Source organism: Betta splendens, chromosome 13 (assembly GCF_900634795.4).
Source record: "Betta splendens chromosome 13, fBetSpl5.4, whole genome shotgun sequence".
NCBI lineage: Eukaryota > Metazoa > Chordata > Actinopteri > Anabantiformes > Osphronemidae > Betta > Betta splendens.
Genome location: NC_040893.2, coordinates 11,561,394 through 11,583,086, shown reverse-complemented (window position 1 = coordinate 11,583,086; position 21,693 = coordinate 11,561,394). Strand labels below are relative to the sequence as shown.

Below are 21,693 nucleotides of genomic sequence, written 5' to 3'. Positions count from 1 at the left end.
AGGGGGGCAGCGGACCTGGGCTGGTTTATATGACAAAAGTGGAGTGGGAAGGAGGAAGTTTGGTGAAAAATTGGGGCGATGAGGAGCACGGGCAGATGTCCAGAGCCGGCAGCTGTGGTCATTTCTCTTGTGCGTAAGAGCCCAGACTCAAAGTGATCTGTAAGCCGATTGCCCACGTCCAATGATTGGCTGAGAAGATTAAGCTCTTTTGTTTTGCAGGACTTGTAGTAAACAGAATAGTCTTGGCGGTCCAGTTTCGTCTTTAGCAACACTATTCCCTGCCTCGGCGCTGCACACACTTTTCCAGGTGCTGAGGTTGGAGTTAGTGCAGCAGCAGGCCGGCGCGCTGGGATAATGAGTAAGCGCTGGCTGCCCGACTTTGCAGTTACTAAGGTAGAGGAATGTTGGCCCGGCGCTCGGAGGAGGCCTGTTGACCACAGAGCCGGCCTGTGCTGCCCCGGCCCGATAGCCTGCACTCCACACGCTGGCAGGCCATTAAAGATCATCGCTGTTTATTGTAATGTTTTTTGTGGAGATAACCAGGGGGTTCCTGAGGGACGGCCAATCGAGCAAGCTAATTCCACCAGAAGAAAAGATGTAATCTTCTCGTATAATTTTGCATGAAGAAACTTGGCAAGAGGCTCTAATTCGGTGGGGCTCGGACCAAATCAGTTGCGTGCCTGTTTTGTGAGAGAAGAATGCAGTTTTATTGCGCTGGCTGGAGATAAGAGGCCGAGCTATTTCACCTTAAACAAGCTCCTCCATCATGTCTGGGACTGTGGGACTGCTGGGACTGTCTTATTTGTGTGTGAATGCGTGTCTGACATTGTGTATCTCATTATGTTTCCCACAGAACAGGCCTGTCTCATTATGCTCTGCTCTCTTTCGCCGTTTTTCATCATTTCATCCGTCCTCCCCGTCTGTCCGGCAGGTGTAAATACTGTGACCGCTCCTTCAGCATTTCCTCCAACCTGCAGCGCCACATTCGCAACATCCACAACAAGGAGAAGCCCTTCAAGTGCCACCTGTGCGACCGCTGCTTTGGTCAGCAGACCAACCTGGACCGTCACCTCAAGAAGCACGAGAACGGCAACCTGTCAGGTGCGCAGATGTTTGTTGGCGCATTTGTCTTTCCACATTTTAACGTAAATGTGAGGCTGGTTTGCTGATTAAAGAACAATATAAATCACAATTTACTCAGCGGCTGGAAACAATTTAGAAATCTGTGAAATTAAATAATATAAATCCTTCAAGTACCTCTGCAACAGCACAAAATATTTTTTTTTAAATAAGCTGCTTTCATCAGCAGCACAGCTCATGGGTTTTATTGGTTTCATCACTCTGACTCTGAATCAGCAGAACCAACGGTGACACCTGGCCAGCGGCCGACAGCAACAGCCCACAGAGGAGGTTTCCACTTAATCAGACACCATGGTCACTCTATCAAATACAAAATGAATTATCCGCCAAGTTTTTTACCTCACAGCATCAAACAAATGTCTGCGCAGCCATCAGCAATTTCTCAGAACAAATTGAGTCTCCGTAATGTTAATGCCACTGTGGGATCAGGAGGACTGCTTGAAAATGTGGAGCCACAGACTTTAGATCCTCAGTTACAATAATAAAAGTGCAGACAATCTTTATTTCAAATATTTTTTAGCTCTCCTATCTCTTGTGCAGTTTAGTATCTGTTTATTGGAGCCAACCAAACAGGTTTATGGCATAATTTTAATTTGAAATTTTTAAAAAACAATTGTATTTTCTTTTGATTTTACAGGGACAGCAATGTCGTCCCCACAGTCTGAACTGGACAGTGGCAGCGCCATCCTGGACGACAAAGAAGACTCCTACTTCAACGAAATAAGGAACTTCATTGGCAACACGGGCCAGAATCATACTTCCCCGGCCCCGTCTGAGGAAGGGTAAGCACGTCTGCGTGTTGCCTGATCGCATCTGCATCTGAGGAGCTAAACAAGAAGATCGTTAGCGATGGCTATCAATGAGCGCCTGCCGTATCGTAGATTCTAACCCGCCACATTTCCACTTCAGGGACAAATGAGAACAAATGAGAACCAGAACGTCCTCAAAGAAAAGCGAGATTCAGGATCATTTTCATTTATCAGAGACTATAATTATGGCCTCCTTGCCGTAATCGTGCCTTTATTGCTCTTGTGTGACTTAAAAAAGAGTGTAGAGGTCTGAATAATGCTCTTTGGACTTGCATACTTACCACCCAGTCAGCCTTCATTAATAATCACATCAGGTTCAGGGGGCTGGAGTAAAGAGCAAAATCCTGTGTGATGACATCTGAGATAATCACAGGTTTTGGCTTCATATCAGTTGCCTCTTGGCCACACACGCAAACCCGGTATCTATGTCCATGCAACTCGGTCTAAGCATTATGCAAATAAATTCTTGGAGCTGTGATCAGGTCGGATAGCAGTCGAGAGGTCTGCCTGGGTCTCAGGAGTTTGTTTGTACGTGCCTCGCATTGTTGTGAGCGTAGTGCGGCTGTTAAGGCCAGATAGAAATCTCACACAGCAGCGTATGAATGCGCAGGAGGCCTGTGAGAGCAGGACCGGGCGGCAGAGCGTCAGAACGGGGGGGGAGCTCTGCACATCTGGAACCAACATGTCTGCCTACAGGAAAAGGGTATAGGGGGTGGGGTCAAAGGGTCGGCCCGTGTTTCCTTTCAAAGTGCTGGGCTCCTGACTGCTTCTGATAGATACTTTATCCCAAGCAAATTACCACATTTGAAAGCGTAATTAGCGAATCTGTTTTCTTAATCACAGAGCTCTCGCTCTCTCTCTCTCTCTGAGCCAGCCTCCCCTGCTCAGGCCTGTGAATACCGGCCCGCCTGGCCCTGTTGAAAGCAAAGTAACATTAGCTGGGGATAAAAAAGCAAATATGCTGTAGATCCTCTATGTGTTAAATTATAGTGTCTCGGCATGCTTCAATGCATCCCTTTGGATTCCAGAGCAGGTATCCTGTTTGTAAGTGTCTTATGATTACGTGGTGATGTGCTTGATGGGTTTTGTTTCCTATCTGTCCACTCAGTCTCCATCTGAATCCCTTGTCTGAGAAATGGCATTTTTGGGAGCTGACGAAAGACGTCCCGGACTGCAATTAGTGAATCAGTCTTAATGTGGTTCCAGATGATTTACCAAATGGTGGTTTCCTGTGGCGCGGAGACAGAGGGACAGATTAAGGCTCAGGCAGTTTGGATAGCTGGCCCTACATCCCTCCTCGGGGATGCAGGAATGAGTTGGTTGGCCATGCTCTCATAACTCTCCCTCCAAATGGGGCTGTCAGATAAATATTTTGCCTATTAGATGAATACGAGATAGTAGAGAAAATAAACAAGGAGTGAGGCAGAGCACTCCAGTTAAGTGCTGCCATGATCGGCCCGGTGCTGCCGTGCCCAGAGGGGCCCCAGAGCCCGATGACAAACGGGATTCCGGCGCTGCTGTGTCCCAGCTGCCATATACGGCGTCAGATCCACGTCTCTGATCCTTGTTTTTGTATATAGATGGGGACGATTCTCACAAGAACTAGTGTGAAGCAATAACTCTAATGAAAACAGTTGCTTAATGTACAGTTCTCATAAACCTTATTTATAATGAATATGTTTAAAACGTCTTATCTCCAGGTTGAACGGCGGTCCGTTCGGGGAGGAGAAGCCACTGACGAGCAGCCGCGGGACACGGGCCCTGGAGGACGAGGAGGCAGAGCAGCTCGGTGCTGATGAGGACGAAGCGGAAGACCCCAGCAGCACCTCTGGGAAACCAGACGGCGAGGAGCTTCCCGGCAACCTCAGCGACGACATTATACAGGAGGAAATGGATTTCACTGGCCCAAACGACTTGAACCTCAACTGCAAAACCTCTCCTAGAAGGTAAATACCAGGACCCACCACCAGCAACTTCTGTAGTGTAAGGAAAGCCTTACTTACTCATTTTGGGGGGGCGTTCTGCAGGTATAAGGAGGAGGAGGAGCAGAGCGGCTACTCAGCCTTGGATCACATTCGTCACTTCTCAGATATTCGCAAGCTGGAGGAGAGTGAGCTGAGCGAGGGAGATGGGGATGAGGATGATGCATCCTTCGGCTCCCCCTCCCTGTCTGACACAGTCAAACAGCCACTTTTTAGGAAATCCAAGTCTCAGGTAAATGTACAGTAACACTGGCAGCTCGTCTGCATGTCCATCTCCAATGCAACTTGGTTGAGGCTCAGTAATGAAATGGACAACATCTGTTTTCCCCAGGCGTATGCCATGATGCTGTCCCTGGCTGAAAAAGACTCTCTCCACCCAGCCAACCACACCCCGGCCACCATTTGGCACAGTCTCGCACGGGCCGCTGCTGAATCCAGTGCCATCCAGTCCCTCAGCCATGTATGATGACGTTCATTTGCGTGTCCCCGTTCACCTTTTAACCCCCCGACCCTGACCTACGGCACTGGGAGCCCATCACACAGTGGCTGTCTGCGAGGCCCTCGATTGTCCACAAAGTGACTGCTGAGCGGAACCACGTCCCATCCGACTGCTGAGCGGGAGCCACTTACACGTTGAGCAGGGTTACGGTCCACGCAGCCCCCAACGCAGCCCGAGAAAACCTCCAACACTTACAAAGAAAATGTCCCTCTGAGACCTTAAAATTGATTTCTTACATTAACACCAACCAGGATGTGGTGAAAATAATAAAGCTGAAGTAATAATAACTGTATTTATTCTGCTGAATTTCTATGTTTTGCACAGCGAAGGCAGCTGGTGGACATGGAAGATGGATGTGTGGATGTATCGATGCTAGACATTTATTGCCCGGCATATACAAAGCAAGGAGACCATTCCGCAGTGAGAGGATGAGGTTGGCTTTGTCTCTAAGACAGCCAGATTCAGTCACGTGTGCATAGAGCATGAGAGTCCTCTCGTCCCACAAAAAGTATCTGTAAAATGTATTGCAAGAATCCCCTCTAACCCCCAGAGATCCACAGGTGTTTCTCATAAAGACGTGTACGTGATGATAAAAATGAAGGGTGGAGTTGGCAGCCGAGGATCCAAATGAGAGCCGCTCCATGTAAGAACAGCGCTAGAAGCGCTTTAATATCACTGAAGTCACCGAAGAACAAATCATAAAAAGTAATTGTTGAACTCAAATCAGGCCAGTTTTCCATCTGCGTTTCCATAGTTGCGTGTGTCTGCACAATCACAGTACTGTACACTGTACAAGTGTCTACCAACTGTTGTCCATCCTGCCCGTCTGCGCTATCTCTGAAAGGATATAAATAGATCGTCTTTTTAGTGGAAGAGAAGAAAAACCTTTTTTTACTGAGATAAGTAGCCAGTGCTGAAGTTAATTGTTGTTCTGTAAAGGGCATTTGTCTTTTTCAAAAGCCTTGACTCCATCCTAGTCGGCCAACAGTACCACTAAATAGCCTGATTGCTAGTTGTTAGCTACTCCATGCTTGTGTGTCTTTCATTTTTAGACAATCATGATTTTGTTTTCTTATTTGTTGGTGTCGTTGTTGTTATTTGCTGTTGTATGTTGAGAACTGTATTTATTTCTTGGCAAACTGTAGTTTGTTTACTGAATAGCACTGCTCTTAGCCCGAGTGATGGGGAGATTCCTCACTGGGCCTATCCCAGAGTTTAACGGGGTGTGTAGATTACATTTGAGTGCCGGATAGTATTAAACATACAATTCACTCCTTATTCTTCTAATGAAACCGGTTGATGAATAGATATTACTTAGGGTTTTTTTTTTCTATGATGATTTAATGATCCAATTGTAAAAAATGAAAAACATTATAAAGGATGAAAAATGAAAAGCCAGGTATAATTTCTTCATAAGCGCATGATTGGTCTGGTAAGATCTGTATCTGACATTTTCTACGGTTGTCTGCAAGCTTGTGTAACGTTCGGTTCATGTTAATCCCTTGTGCCAAACTTATGATAAATAACAGATTACTTTCATTTATTCTCCCATTTTGAGGGACCAGAATTTTCTGTTTATTTTTGCCGTTGTTTTGTTTATAATCGATTTTGAAAAGTAATCAGCGAGTTGAGGTACTTTGTTTTAATGCTTTCTACAATGTAACTGTTATGCATTTCAATTCAATACTGTGGGAGGAACAACTAAGAAATAAAGGACTACAATGTGGTTTGACATGTCTTCCTTCTGTCCTTCTTCTCCCTAAATGCATTCTGTCGCACCTCACACCCCGTCTCTCTTTATAGCACTTCCAGCTTCCCATCATTTTGCTTCACAGATTCACACCAAGACGTGAGTCAGAAAAGCACCTGGCGCTTTCCTCTGTCGCTCCCATGGCCTCCAAGAGCGAGGGAGACTCTGAACTCTGGTCCTCCTTTCTCTCCTCCAGGCTTTGGCTCTCACAGAGAAAAGGCTGCGAGGGCTTGAATGCGGTAGTGGGAGCGGAGGCAGGAATGTGTCTTCTTTATTCGTGTCCGTTTGTGGGGCATGATGGATGAGGTGGGTAGATGTGATGACCTGGCTCATCGCTCAAACGCTCAATGAGAGTCCCATCCTGCAGCAGGCCTCCCCATCCGGCACCCCCCCTCTGTCGCCGCTGCCAGCCAACGTGGGCGGACATTGTGGCTGGGAGGGCTGGAGGTTCAGCGGCTCCATTGTCCGGCGAGTAGCTCGGAGGGAGGGGGGTGGTGGGGGTGGAGAATCGGGCATGACAGTGAAGATGGCTGGCGCTGACACCTCACATTTACAGTGCTCTTGGCACCCTAATGGATGGGGTGTTTTCTTAGGGCCTGTCGTCAGCCCTCGGCGCTCCGTGGGGTGTCCAGCATGATGAGGTCATGGCGGGTCGCTCGGTGTTGATGAGGTCAGCGTGGGTCGTGCGGCTTTGATGAGGTCAGCTGCTGCGATGGCAGTGTTGGTGCCGGCCTGAGCCATAATGGACTCACAGGATTAATAATCTTAAATATGATTCTCATGATTTGATTCAGTGACGTGTGCACGGTAGCATCTACTCCGCTACCTCCTCATTGCTAATGTCCCTGCGCCCTTTAGCAGCACATAAAACAGCTCCACCGTTTGTTTTCTTAATCACTCAGCTGCTCCTGTGCTACAGTAGCTCCTGGAAGGGATCTGGCTCCTCGGCTGCAAAACGTTCCACTGTGTTCTCCAGCTACGCCCTGCGACTGGATGGAGTTTGGAACAGGTGTTCGCGAGTTCCTTGAGCGCTTTGGCCGAAAAGATCGGTGGAAGTGAACCTGCAAAAACACTACAGACGCTGGAAACCACCATCCACTGCGGCGGCGGGAAGGCGAAGTCTTACCCTCTTCACACTGCACACAGCTATTTGAGCCATTCTACAGGCCGTTTCATGATGTTGCATTAAAGAATTTAGATGGAGAACAGCTTACTGGGATGAGTTACTGAATTCTAATTGTCTGAAAAAAAGCAGTGCATCGTCTGCAGGTGCAACAAAATGATTGAAACAGGCTTGTAACAAAGTGGAACACACCCATGACGAGACGGCAGCAGGACTCCACTGCAGCTCAGAGTGCTCATGTAATGACGTCACCTACGAAGAACCTCCTCCGGGCAAAAGCGTGAGATCCTGCTTAGTTAACGTTGAGCTGGGCTGATCAGAGCTGATCGGAGCTGATTAGCACACGCCGGCGTCACTCACGTATCAGCCAACACTTCATCAACGCGTTGGGATCCGTCATTAGCCAACAAGTTTTCACAGAAGTGTATTGAAACGTGGCTGGCAGGGCTGAACAGTGTGTGTGTGTGTGTGTGTGTGTGTGTGTGTGTGTGTGTGTGTGTGTGTGTGTGTGTGTGTGTTCAGGTGGGCACGCTGTGGGCAGTGCCTTGTGGGGCTTGGAGCCACTCAGCTAATGGGGCGGCTGGCACAGCCTCAGAATCCATCAGGCCTCATTACAGCTGCTGTTTAGCTGCAGTCCTCCTTTCTTTCCCCTCTCTCTCTCTCTCTCTCTCTCTCTCTCCTCACCCCGGCCCTCCCCTCTTCTTCCCCTGCCTCTGCCCATCCTTGCAGCCGGCCTTGTGTGGCATGTACAGTACCTGCCCTGCACCCCTCCTTGGAGCATACATCACCCCCCCCCCCCCCCCCCCCCCCCCCCCCCCCCCCCCCACACACACACACACACACACACACCAGACAGAGGGGCCATAACAGCTGGCAGCTCTCACGCTGATTGACTTGGCACTCATGCTGAGTCAGACACCAGGGGAAGCATTTTGGAGGGGGAGGAATGGAGTGTAGGCTTTAAGGAGTGACGGCGGCTGGGGGGGTCGAGCTCAGCGGCGTTGGCACAAATGGGAATGTGTGTGAGGGTATTTTGAGCACATGAGGTTTCTGTTGTGTTTTATTTCTAATGCTTTCAGTTTGCAGAGGAAATGATGCCCACCAGACAACTTTTTTTCTTCCTCTTCTTCTTTGTCTTCTTCCTCCTCCTCCTGTTCTTCCTCCCGTTCTTCTTCTCCTTCTTTTTTGTCTTCTTTGTCTTCCTGCTCCTCTTCTTCTCCTCCTTCTTCTCCTTCATTGTCGTCTTCTTCCTCCCGTTCTTCTTCTCCTCTTTCTTCTTCTTCTACTTCCTCTTCTTCTTCTTCCTCTTCTTTTTCTTCTTCTTTGTCTTCCTGCTCACATTCTCGACCTATCTCCTGCGCTGTCCTCTCCCTCTCCATAAAGGCTCATGGCTGCGTTTTCATTACACTGTTTGTTTTTCTCCCTGGAGGCTACGGATCATTAGTTTTATTGATGGACACTCGGCACAGTCGCGGGGAACAGACCAGGACAGAGCGGAGCGGTCGAGCACATGGTTTTAATATGACGAGTCTAATCAGGGCAGGCGTGGTGGCAGAACCACAGGCAGTCTGTTGAAGTCATCTTATTCTTTGCTTGTGTTCTGGAATAGAAAGTAGCTCATCAGCTCCGCTCCACGTGTGATACAGTGGGATCGGCAGCTTAGGCTCTGATAATGCTGGACTAACTCATTATTATTATTATTATTATTTATTGTTATTTAAAGGCTCTTCATTTAGCTGCATTCTGCCGTAAGCCAGTCATTCATGTGTAATTATCCCTGTAGAACCACAGTTGCTCCGGTCACTTTCCCACTTTGAGCACCATCCAGTGGTGGAAGCACAATCTACAGCTTCCATGGAATTTTAACAACATCAGCCATTAAAATGTTCATTTCTAAGTTCTAAACCAGAGTCGTAGCTTTTCATGCGATTTGTGTTTTTCGTTTTTTTTTGTTTGCGATCTGTTTGTCTGCCTGGTGAAACCCACGTTGAACTGTGGCTGGAGTAAACAGAAGCGCTGACACATGCAAACCAAAGACGGCCTGTTTACAGCGTGGGAGAGTTCCGCGATACGCATCTTTTTGCAGCCTCCACGTTTAGCATTTATTTTTTCAGGCAGCGACCGAGCAAATGGTGCAGGACGTGTTGAAATGATCCCCCCGCTCCTTCTTTTATCCGAGCCGACAGCTTCGTCAGCTTGGGTTGAAAACGCCGCGGCCCTCGGGGGGACGTGGTTCAACGCAGAGGGACCCAAATTATCTGTTGGACGTGAAGATAGGATCTCCCTCTGCAAATAGTGCCGCTTGCTTAATCGCAGCGAAAAAGTACCCATGATGCGATCTCACCGTTTACGGGCTATTTCACCACCACTCTCCTGCACCCTCCCTCTATTTTCCTCCAGGTAATTCAATAAAATTACAACGTCAGGGATTTTATTTTGTTCCACAACCATTAAACACAAAGTGCATTTGTTCATGCACTTGTAATTAAACTAAATTGGCTGAGATTGTTTTATGTTAAACACGAGCATCCTAGGATTAAACTACATTTCCATTAAAACCTTCAAATCAAAAGTAGTAGTAGTACAGGTTTTGGAGCAGCTCTGTGGATAAATGGCCTCTCTGGGCCGGTTTGACTGAAAACAGGTGTGTGTCATCTGAAGATGAAGGTCTGACCCATAAACATTATTGGAGAACATCTGCTACTTGTCACAACACAGAGGGCGTTGGAGCACCTCCCTGCATCCGTCAGCTCCACCAGCGTGTGTGTGTGTGTGTGTGGGGGGGGGTCTCTGCTGGCAGCCCCGCTCACCCATCACTCACCCGTGGATACTGGATGGGAGCAGGGAGCACGTTTGGTCCAGGCACCTGCCTGTCTCTGCTGGACCGCGGCCACCTTCGGACAGCGCACAGGAAACCGGTCCAGTGCTTTTGAAAAATCACTCAGCGACGGCGTTCTGTCTCCCTTTGACACCCCCCACCCACAGAGAGGGACAGCTTGAACCTGCGCCACACTGACCAATCACCAACACTACACAGGGCAGCATAGAATCTAAAGCACACTGTCGTGAGCAGGTGTCCACAAACACTTTTTACATTTATTTTATTACGGCTCATGTGGCTTAGTTGTAGTTAAACACAACCACTGAGGACCAAGACATACAGTATCACTTAGAAAATAAAAAAGACAATGAGGTGATACAGCAACAACTGAATTTACCAGTTCAACCGTACCAATAGCACCACTGGTGTAAATACACCTTCAAGGTCTATTCCCAGTAAGACGTGACTGGTGACTGACCTGAGACTGGGAGAGTATCACAGACTGAACAAACACAGAGCAGGAGGAAGTGCAATGCAAGTAGCTCAGAGTCTTTACTCAGAAATGGAGGGCGTTCATACTATATTCTGTATTTTCAAATTAGATTCTATACGTCATGGTCAAAAACACATATTTGCAACAGGAGCTCGTGTGGACAAATAAGTTAATGTAACAAACTAAGCCAACAAACAGTATGTGTTTTACAAATGGGGACATGAAGAGACAAACGTCATTAACATTTTATAATCAAGAAAATAAATATACATCATGAATATATACTGTAAGTGAAAGAGTCCGTCAACTTCTGTGGTCCACAGATGAATGTGAACTGGTTTAACCTTGAACCTTGAACTGCAGTGAGGCGATAATGTCTGGTCAGCGATAAAACTCGAGATTTCTGGAGTCCAAAGTAGAAAGTCGCTTGTTTTTGGAGAAACATGTTAGACATCAATTATTATTCAAAGCCGAGTATATTTAAGCTTTCAAAATAGATCTGGAGCTCGTCTTTATTACAAGACATTGCCGTTTTGAGCGTGTCTACGGTGCCCTGGTGTTTTATTTTTCAGAATAAGCCTATAACTCACCCATACATTTCTAAATCTGTTTTAAGGACATTTAATTTCCACCCGAAAAATGCTCGGCATCCCGTTAAACCGGCCGTCGCGCTTTTTGCGGGCACGCGAGCGGAAAAGAACAGTTGGATGTGGCTGGAAAGGCTCTAAAGTGACAGGACGGTCTCAGATTTGGTAACGCATCCAGAGAAAGAAGCCCGGGTAGGTTCAGACTTCCCTTCGGGCTCCAGGTCCACTCTGTGATTATCTGAGCTCCAGGCTCAGTGATGGAGTGCGGCCCCAGCTTCACGAAACATGCTATTACCCCAGCATCACCTTCACCAAGATGAGCTCACGGAGCTGCCAAGGCCGCGCGTTGGAGCAGCCGGGCTTCGGTGCTCGGCTCTGGTCCTGCGGTTTTGCTGCCAGCGCTTCTCTTTCTTGGGGACGCGGCGAAGTTCAACACACCCGGCGTTTGGTGGAGCGGCGCTGAAGAGGCGAAGGGGGAGGAAGCGAGGAGACATCAGCGCTATTTGAAAATCAAAAGCAAATGTTTCTGGGTTTTGTGGAGGAGACGTAACTGCTACGCGGTCTCCCGTGTGCTCGGCTTTGAGGGGGTAAAGCGAAGGCAGCCTCAAGCCCGGCTCCACGCTGGGCGCAGATTAAAATAACTGTCAGGAGACGGGAGACGCTATCGAGGAGGACAGGCTGAAACACGGAGCGATGGGCCTCAGACGCTCACGCTCCACGACTAAAGCTGGTTCAGCTTTACAGCTTGTGTGCGCGCTTGTCTATTTAGTTTTAGCTTAACAAGCCAGGTCTGCGCGTGTGTGTGTGAGTGTGTGTGTGTGTGTGTGTGTGTGTGTGTGTGTGTGTGTGTGTGTGTGTGTGTGTGTGTGTGTGTGTGTGTGTGTGTGTGTGTGTGTGTGTGTGTGTGTTACCGTCACTACAGGTGGGGCCCAGCCAGTTGAATGGGCACAGACATCGCCCAGTCAGCCCATCACAGCGGCCCCCATGGGAGCACTGGCACAGCAGCGAGCAGTCGGGGCCGAAGCGGTTTTCACCACAGTCTGAAGGAGAAAAAGCGAAGTTAGACGTTTAGAAAAAGAACCGGACTCAGATGTTTGCGTTGGGTAAACGCTCAGGTTCGGGCTGACGTCGACCTTTTTCACATCTCCGTCCCGTCCTCCCTGGTGGACAGAGGCAGCGTCCAGTCGCCGGGTCGCACGGGGCCTCACCAGCGCAGTCGCACGACCCTCCACAGCTCGGGCCGAAGCTGCCAGCCTCACACCCTGAACAGAGCACACACAGCTAGCAGACTCACACACACACAACGCGCACAACGCACACACACAGGCAGAGTCGGGGCGGCGTCTGGAGCGGCGTCTTGAGCGGCGTCGTGTCGCCTGCCGCGACCGAAGCGGCCGCTAAGGCTCTCACGCTGAGGCCGCGAGGATGCAACAGGAAGGCATTAACCCAGGAAACACCGGCCTCCAAACAAGCAGCCTGAACACACGCCCCCCAACGACGAGAGGCACTCACGTGTGTGGCACCGAGCGCCTTCGTAGCCTGGTGGACACACACAGCGGCCGGTCACATGGTCGCACGTCTGAGCGCCTCTGCAGTCACAGCTGTGGCCACAGTTCAGGCCAAAGAACCCAGAGGGGCATTCTGGGAGACACGGAGCAAGGAGTCCTGTCATCGTGGACACGTACATTGTTGCGTTGTGTTATAATTGAGGTTGTTCTCACTGTGTTGACACACGGGACCGTAGAATCCGGCGGCGCAGCTGCAGCCGCCTGTGAAGCGGTCACACGTCCCGTTGTTGTGGCACGGACAGTCCTGTGCACAACCGGGCCCGAACTTTCCCTGCGAGCAGGCTGTGTGCAATCACACACACACACACACACACACACACACACACACACGGGCTGGATTTTAGCTTCTCACCTATGTGATAGCATTGTTGTGCACCGTTTGCTCAGCTGTACCTGTAGCGCACTGGGATCCGGTCCAGCCCAGTCCACACGTGCAGGACCCATGGACTGGGTCGCACAGAGCCCCGTTCTGACAGCTGCACGTGTTTCTGCACTGCGGGCCGTAGCGGCCCCGAGGACAGGCTGAAGAAACGTTCGGATAACATCAGAGCAGGACAATCAACCATCGCACTAATGGGGGTCTGTCTCTTTCACACACACACACAGTACTGTACTAACCACATTCATGTTTATTTAAGCAACAGTTCATTAAAGACATGGCAAAGTAGCCTAATTTGGCCCTGATATAAAAGAATAATCATGCTTCTTTCGAGTAATTTAGATGGAGGACACAGTCTTTGATTCCCCCTGTTTATTTATCTGCTTCCTTTCCAAATCCAGCGACACGGAACGCGGCGATGGAGCTACTTGTGGGTTTCTCTAAACAGTCGACGTGAGAGGTGGTGTGTGCGAGAGACGAGAGCAGCGCTGGAAAGCCCCGCTCGCCATCCGGCCGATGACGAGGCCCGTTCAGAACAGCCAGCTCTGCCTCGGTCGCACGCTGGGTGCCTGTTTCTCACTCACGGACGTCGGCGTGAACTCAGGCGGTGGCGCTACCTTGTTGGCAGGACGGTCCCGTCCAACCAGGGCCACAGACACAGGCTCCGGTCGCTGGGTGGCACCGCCCCCCCTCCCCACAGGAGCACAGCTCGGTACAGTCCTCGCCAAAGTAGCCGCTGGGACAGGCTGCAGGGAAAACAAGGCCTCGCGTCACTAAACCCTCCTGGAGGTTTAATACGTGAGAAGCACCTTAACTCACCCAAGCTGCAGTCAGCGCCCACGAAGCCGGGAGCGCAGTAGCACGACCCCGTCCTGAAGTCACAGCGCGCGCCGTTCATGCACCTGCACCTGGACTTGCAGTTGGGCCCAAAGGTGCCGGTTCGACACCCTGCGTGTGAAGATGCAGCAGCAACAGCGGCACATTACACCGAGCAGGCTGAGGGGACACGTCCACAAGTGCGCACACAGCATCGACACCTCCACAGCCCAAGGGGCGAGGACTGAGACGGGCCGGAACCAGACGAACGTGCGAGCGCTCGACTGCTCACTCAGGCAGCGTGGGGGACAGATAAGAACGGACTCCAGACTAAAGAGGCAATTACGGCGCTGTCATTATGCATGTCTGCCTCCCAAAAGCCCTTATCCGCCGCCGAGGAGACAAAAACAATGCCTTCTGTTTTACTTGGCAACCGGTGTGTAACGTTTATCAGATGTCTGGGGAGAGAAGGCGGTGGGGGTGGGGGTGGGGGGGTTAAGAGAGTGGTGACGGGCCGCTCACATCCAGTCCTAGACGGTAGGGTCTAAATAATGGAACATTAGCATAGAGCCCGGTGACAGCGAGGGTTTAGTGCTGGGGTAAAGTGCATTTCCTGGAATTGACTCAATGATAATCTGTCCCAGGAGGATGAGACATAAAGGAAATGTTAATTAGTATTAACAGAAGGACGCTTAGTGATCACTTCAATCCCATGATGCCCGTCAAAATCTATACATTCACATGTTTAGATTCAGAATGACTTCACTCGTACGTCTCTCACAGCCCGGTCCGGTGGTCCCAGCGGGGCAACCACAGCTCCCAGTCTGGTGGTGGCAGGACGCCCCAGTCTGGCACTGGCACCGCAGGGCACAGGAAGCGCCATAGGAGCCCGGGGGGCACGCTGGGAGGAGACACACGCGTGAGCCTGGGCTCAGAGCCCGCTCCGGGCCCGGTCCCCGGCTTCCCGTGGCTTGTACACACTCACGTTTGTCACACCTCGCTCCTCTCCAGCCCGGTTCGCACTCACAGCGACCCGTCACGCGGTGGCACCGCGAACTACGCACGCAGTCGCACCTCTGCTCACAGCCCTCGCCGAAGGAGCCCTCAGGACAGGCTGCAGACCAAACACAACGGGTGACACCACGGGGAATGCTGGTTTGACAACAGTTCTGACGTGTCGGTCCGGGTCTCACCTGACTCACAGAGCGGTCCAGTCCGACCCGGCCGGCACCCACATCCTCCTGTCACCTTGTCACATCTCCCTCCATTCACACAGCTGCAAGTCTGAGAGCAGTTCTCCCCATAGCGTCCTTCCTCACACTCTACAAGGGACACAGAGGACACGGTCGGTGGAACCGAGCAGAGATGTTGAGGAGACATTGGGACTGAGGTTCACCTGACTCGCAGATGGCGCCGGTCCAGCCAGGCGGACAGGAGCACCGGCCGGTCCTGCTGTCACAAGAGCCCCCGTTCTGACAGAGACAACGGCCAGAGCAGCGTTCCCCAAACTGACCTGTAGGACAAGCTACACACACACACACACACACACACGCGCACACACGCTGTGATGACAGCTCCAGCCGCTTTTCTTGTGTGGGACCGAGAGATGAGCTACTCACGCAGGTCGCAGCCGGTCCCGGTCCACCCGGCTGCGCAGACGCACCGCCCGGTGACGTGGTCGCACCCGGCACCGTTATGACACTCGCAGGTCCGATTGCACCTCTCGCCGAAACGACCGTTCGGGCACTCTGCCCAAAGCAAACACACACACACACACACACACACACACACACACACACACACACACACACACACACACACACACACACACACACACACACACACACACACACACGTCACACACTTGGCCGACGCACGGGAACGGGGGGATAAACGACATCTTGGGACATTAGGGGTTTTCACCACACATATGTGACATCTTGTAAAACTCTCCTTAATGATCAAAGTCCACGGTGACATTTGGAGGCTGAGAGAGAGGAAAATGCTCTAATGATAGAGATGCATCATTAAGTCATGCTCGTGGCTTTCTGCTGACTCTGGCTCTGGTAGTTGGAACCACAAAATGGCTGTGGGAGAGGAAAGTCTTGAAAAAGGCTGCAGAATGACAGGCTAAAGAACTTTAGTGGGCTTTTCACTGGATTCATTAAAACAACGGCATGAAGTCCTTGAGAACCTTCAGCATGAAAACACTGATTGGCTCCTGAGCTATATTCTGACTTTGCTAATGCTGCTCATCATAAACACGTGGGCTGGTGCCAGGGGGCTCCTGCCGCATCCACCCGTGCCCATCCCTAAAACAGTGACTGGCGAGCTCTCATTACACAGATAATTGTTCACAAACGCATCACGGCCGTGTTTTAGGGGAGGATGTAGAGATGGGCCACAGTGAGGGCCTCCCTCACACCCCGTTTTAATGATGTGGCTTCCATTACCCAGAATGCAGTGTGGTCCTGCCCAGCCGGCGGTGCACAGGCAGGCTCCTGTGATGTGGTGGCAGCGGGCACCGTTTCTGCACTCACACATCTGGCCACAGTCAGGACCGTAAAAGGCGTCCGGGCACGCTGCGGGCCGAGATAAAACATCCCACTGGTTAGAACTGGCAGCTTCACAAGACCAGAGGAAAAGGTTTAGATGCAGCCGCTTTTTTTTTTTTTTTTTACTTCGCCCTCTTCCCTTCCCCAGCTCTCGCCCTCTTCTTCTGCTCCAACTTTCCCTCTCCGTCCCACCGCCTCCTGGAAATACCGGTATCACATTGCAGCACCACGCTGCGGCGGTTCATTTGCACAGTGTCTGCGTTCGGTAAATGAGCTCATGTGCCATCTGGGCCACATGAAAAGTAGCGCGGGCCGCTCGGCGGCCGCTCCCTTTCTGGGGGGTGGGGGGTGCTGGTAATTGGAGCACCTGCTGAGTCCACGGGCCCCACCGGCGCGCTGCGAAGCCAGGCCGGGTTACCGCCTCACTGGTGTGAGGGGGCGGATTGGGGGGGGGCGCACGGGATCCGTACCAGTCTGTTTCCCATTCACAAGGAGAGTTCTGATAAACACAGGTCGCTCCCATCCGCAGCAACGCACCGTAGCTCCAGGCTGCGGGATGAATGAAGCTCTCCATTACTGGGATGTAAATATTGTCTGTAAGCATGACTTCACCAGAGCAGGAAAGAATGGCTGTTTATTCTCCGCATATTTGGTGATTGCTCAATTTGTCACTAAAGGGAATCACAGCACAATAGTCCATAAAATCTCCCCTGTTGTGGTCTTCATTTGCAGGAATGCCGCCCTGGAAGCATCAAAGGCTGACTGATCCCCAGCCGCTGTCCACATCTCTTTCCCTGACGAACCCTCCGCTGTTTAATCTCGCTCTAATACGTGAGCGTCTGGTGATAGTTTGAGTGGAATCTGTCCCAATTATCTCAGCGGCCAGCGGTGTTTTATTCAATTTACATACCGCCGCTCCTATCTGCGCAGACGCGGGCGGGCCGCGGAACCAAACCGCAAATTGGAAGCGCAGCCCAAATGTGTAACTTGGTGGTTTTCACGTGTCCAGATGCCACTGCACCGTGTTCGACACCAGCCCGTGCATGGCCGCCCCGCTCCTCCGGCTCCGGTGATGTGATCTGATGACGCTGTCCGGTCCCTTCTCTGCCTCAGGGCCTCAATTTGGGGGGAAAGAAAGTATCTTTCCTGCTCAGCAGTTTCTGGCACCGCCGTCGCCGTGTTCCCACGCTGACATCATGACGTCTTCGCCGGCCTCTGTAGTGGTTGCGTTGCAACGCTATTAAAGCTAGCCCGCTGAGGATGCTGTCATCCTGACCCAGCTGTACATTAGGCCTGTGGTAGCCTCGTAGCAAAATCACAGCTTTATTGTCTGCTGTTTATTATCATCATAGCAGTTGCTGACCCCATAGCAACGAGCTGGTCTTTTTGTCCTGGGGAACAAATTAATGTGTCTGAGAAATAATGAATCAATGCAACTGTGGCTCAACACATCTCTGATCTTAAAATATAAACTTTAAACGTCTCATCTGAGTGATGTTCCCATTTTTATGGGAGTCCCACAAGTCAAACCAACGTGCACAAATGTCTCTTTTCAAATGCAGCTGGCAAAGTTTTACTGCACCACACAGAGGCCGTGATGACGTTTGAACGGCAGCATTTACTATTCACTCAGGCCAGCAGGGGGCGCCTGGTTTCTATTTTACCAAGCGATAGCGACAATCTGTCATCCTGATATTAGTGCAGTGTCTGCAAGTGTTTGTAAATCCAGACTCTTCCCTTTAAGTCTTTGTTTATAGGAACACACACACACACACACACACACACACACACACACACACACACACACACACTGTTTGCCATCGCTGCAAGTCTCCATCTCTAGACTAAATGAGCTCTTTAAGACAGGAGGATTATTTCCAGATCCCTGCTTGTGTAAGAGCCACTGCTGTCAGCCCATAAAGCAGGTCCAGGGACCACACAGCTGGGGAGAGCAGACCGCAGAAACAGAGCGGATAGAGAGAACACAGAATAGAACTTCCTGGTGCTATTCAGAGGCTACACTCTGAAAGAGGTCAGCACAACAACAACAAGAAAACAACCCGGCTCCTTTGACAATGACGCGGATGTTCAATGCCAGTCGGACTCGGGCTCCTTTTACTGCAACCAAACGAACTATTTTCATGCAAACATCAAAGTGGTCGAGTGCAGGACCCATGTCAGCACAATAGCTTGTTTCCTCCGGCAAAACCTGAATGAAATGTTTAGCACCGGCTTTAGCGCCGCAAAAATGTGCAGCGAACCAACTTTTTCGCCATGGTGACACGCTTCCTGAGCCTCGTCCCACTTATTTCTATGAATAACAACATAAACGTGATGGAAATCACCCACACAGACGACCGAGAAGCAGAGTCATCTCTTTCCATTTAGGTTCTGTGGAACAGATGAACCAGGGAGATCTGGTCCTTCTCACAGCACGGGCGGCTTCCTGACTTCTGCTGAAGGAAGAGGCCCAGCAGAAGACTGAGAAACTGGACACCCGTGTTTGAGGGGAAAGGGCCTTCAGAGAGCAGACTCTGGTCGGAACCATAGCCCGGTTTGCCTGGCGACGTCCAATCAGAGTGATGCCTGCGTCTACGGCCATTACGCTGTTATGACTGGGGATGTGTAGGTCTGTTCTGGTGTGACACCGCAGTGATTTACGACGTCCCACATACTGGAGGTGGTACTAATATGCTTACGGTAAATCCTACTTTGCGATAACATGAGCCAACGTGATGTCAAGGCCAAATCTATTCTTCTGTTATAACTATTTGACAAATCTAACACGTGTCTGATGCAAAATGTATAAAGAATTTTGTGTGGTTTTAACGTGACAGTCTGATGATTCATTAAATGTGGAGGATGACTCGCTGAAGCTGTGGACAAGAGGCAGAAGTCAGATTAAGGTCCTGTAGCGCCCTCTAGTGCATTTAGACGTGTCTCTGTTTGTCCTGTCCGATCATAGAAATACTATGACATTTTACATTGCAAATGTGTAAATCTGAACAGTATCAGTGAATATGAACCACCTTAAATTTGCTTTGTTTTTACTTTCAACAGAGATAAGAGAGATATCAAGGACTACAACTGAAAAAAGCACCTTAGTTTCTCTTTTTTTCACAAGTGAATGGATTCCTATAGTCACGGATCAAAATCCAGTGGAATCTTACTCTTTTCACAGAACGTGCCGGTGAAGCCAGGGGCGCATGTGCAGGCTCCACTCACGTGGTCGCAGAGGGCTCCATTCTGACACTGGCACCGGTGAACACAGTCCTGCCCGTATGTGCCGTTTGTACATTCTGGACGACACAGCACAGGAATATAAACGTGAGCGTGCAGTAACAACATGGCTGTTTGACTTTGACCAACATGAAGCAAGTGCAAAGAACTATGGAGACACTGAAGGAGTTCATAGCAGAGCTCAGGAGGTATTATTACACTACAACCATAATAAATCCATTATTCTGAATGATGCAGAGCTAAAGTTGTAGCTGACAACTGCCTCATGGTGGCAGCATCTGTTAAAGTTCCTGTGAGTGACGTACTGGCTTCACAGCGGTCTCCGGTGAAGCCGGCCTCACACACACACTGGCCAGTGACCGAGTCGCAGCCCAGAGATCTCTCATGGCACTGGCATTTCAGGAGGCAGCCGCTGCCCCAGAACTCTGACTCACAAGCTGCGGAAGCAGAAAATCCCCCAAAGTTACGTACAAAATAATGCAAGTGTAGCTTTTCTCTCTATTAAGAGTGCACGGAGGCTTTGGTGGCTGGGTGTGATTTGATCTCACTGCTTTGGCAGACGCTTCCTGTGAAGCCCGGCGCGCAGTCGCAGCCTCCGTGCTGCCTGTTGCAAGATCCTCCGTTCTCACAGTTTGCACACACGGACTGGCACTTCAACCCCCACAATCCATCAGGGCAGTCTGGGGAGCGTTAAGCGTTAAGTCTCTCAGATTAATGCAGCAGTGAGCCACTTATGTGAGTTATTTCTCTGTAAAGCTTTAAAGCCAGTTAAGTGTGAATAATCTGGATGATGAATGCATTCATCCCTGAAAGTTGTATATATCGCACTGGTAGAATATGGGACATAAAGACCACCAACACTAGAGCTGTCCAATGGGCTGAGGATAATACTGCTATCATTTCATATCACTGGGGACCATCTGGTTCTAATTCAGTTGAAAGTAACATAACCCTAGTGCTAATACTTTAACTGTATCTACCTTCCTGACAGTCCGGTCCCGTCTTCCCAGCAGGACAGATGCACTGTCCAGTTACAGAATCACAGGGCCATTCTCCACACTCACAGCTCAGACCACAGTTTTCTCCATAGCTCCCAGGCTGGCAGGCTAGAAAAGCAAAAAACAGCTCCAGTATAACTACAGCACTTTGCTCAAAGTGTGAGAGGAGAAAACTGCACATGTGAAAGTCGAGAAATACTCAAGCGTCTTTTGTTTATTTATTCACTCTCTGCCAATAGTCTTTGCAGTAGGAACTGAAGTCAATCGCCCCGCCATGACCTGGACTGAAATCTGAAAAATGTCAATGTTTGTTTCTTTTATATTTGGTCTTCGGACGAGCAACAGTAAATCTAAAGTTGGACTGTGCCTTGGGGCTGACATCCTGTGACTCTGCTCTGTTATATCAGTCCAGCCCACAGGGACACGGTTCGCATCACCAGACGCTCCTGTATAACATGCAGTTTAACGCCAGATCCCAAAACAGAGGGTTGAACTTTCCATCAAGCAGCAGAGTAAACTGTCAGAAAACACCCTGCTGTGGAGGAACCCCCCGATTTCAGCTGCTCCGCTGATAACGAGAAAAGCTCTATCTGCGTAGACGTACGGGACGGTACAGAGAATGAATATATATATATATATATATATATATATATATATATATATATATATATATATATATATATATATATATATATATATATATATATATATATATATATATATATACAGTATATAACCTGTGTGGGAAGTTTGAAAGCAAGCAAACAGACTTCATTTACACTTTGTGTCTCACCCTGCTGACATTTGTCTCCGTGAAGGCCTGCAGGACACCGCAGGCTGCATTCTCCAGTCCTGGGGTCACATGACCCTCCACCTGGACAGTCGCACGGCCGCTCGCAGCCTGAACCGAAGAGGCCTGGCTCGCATTCTGCA

At 50.0% G+C, this 21,693-nt stretch overlaps 2 protein-coding genes across 16 annotated transcripts in view; one reads left to right on the top strand and one right to left on the bottom strand.

The window, feature by feature from the left end:
• The window catches only part of mecom (MDS1 and EVI1 complex locus), a 109,153-nt gene extending 102,997 nt beyond the window's left edge, over window positions 1-6,156 (top strand). For all 13 annotated transcript variants that reach the window (XM_041073443.2, XM_041073439.2, XM_041073434.2 and 10 more), the window contains 5 exons: window positions 932-1,101; window positions 1,778-1,922; window positions 3,650-3,895; window positions 3,977-4,163; window positions 4,263-6,156. In XM_041073443.2, coding sequence (XP_040929377.1) covers window positions 932-1,101; window positions 1,778-1,922; window positions 3,650-3,895; window positions 3,977-4,163; window positions 4,263-4,397 — 883 coding nt within the window. In that variant the 3' untranslated portion in view covers window positions 4,398-6,156. The remainder of the gene's footprint in view (window positions 1-931; window positions 1,102-1,777; window positions 1,923-3,649; window positions 3,896-3,976; window positions 4,164-4,262) is intronic.
• A 4,231-nt stretch (window positions 6,157-10,387) lies between these two features.
• Window positions 10,388-21,693, bottom strand: part of megf6 (multiple EGF like domains 6) — a 29,979-nt gene continuing 18,673 nt past the window's right edge. Inside the window, exons 18-36 of one of the 3 annotated variants that reach the window (XM_055513718.1) lie at window positions 21,554-21,688; window positions 20,743-20,868; window positions 20,311-20,442; window positions 20,068-20,199; window positions 19,693-19,821; window positions 16,421-16,549; window positions 15,587-15,715; window positions 15,364-15,492; window positions 15,161-15,289; window positions 14,953-15,081; window positions 14,740-14,868; window positions 13,971-14,099; window positions 13,769-13,897; window positions 13,166-13,294; window positions 12,926-13,054; window positions 12,717-12,845; window positions 12,338-12,466; window positions 12,116-12,244; window positions 10,388-11,663 (exon numbers count right to left, since the gene is read on the bottom strand). In XM_055513718.1, coding sequence (XP_055369693.1) covers window positions 11,527-11,663; window positions 12,116-12,244; window positions 12,338-12,466; window positions 12,717-12,845; window positions 12,926-13,054; window positions 13,166-13,294; window positions 13,769-13,897; window positions 13,971-14,099; window positions 14,740-14,868; window positions 14,953-15,081; window positions 15,161-15,289; window positions 15,364-15,492; window positions 15,587-15,715; window positions 16,421-16,549; window positions 19,693-19,821; window positions 20,068-20,199; window positions 20,311-20,442; window positions 20,743-20,868; window positions 21,554-21,688 — 2,468 coding nt within the window. In that variant the 3' untranslated portion in view covers window positions 10,388-11,526. The remainder of the gene's footprint in view (window positions 11,664-12,115; window positions 12,245-12,337; window positions 12,467-12,716; window positions 12,846-12,925; window positions 13,055-13,165; window positions 13,295-13,768; window positions 13,898-13,970; window positions 14,100-14,739; window positions 14,869-14,952; window positions 15,082-15,160; window positions 15,290-15,363; window positions 15,493-15,586; window positions 15,716-16,420; window positions 16,550-19,692; window positions 19,822-20,067; window positions 20,200-20,310; window positions 20,443-20,742; window positions 20,869-21,553; window positions 21,689-21,693) is intronic. The other 2 variants (XM_041073461.2, XM_055513719.1) reach the window with 2 other exon arrangements.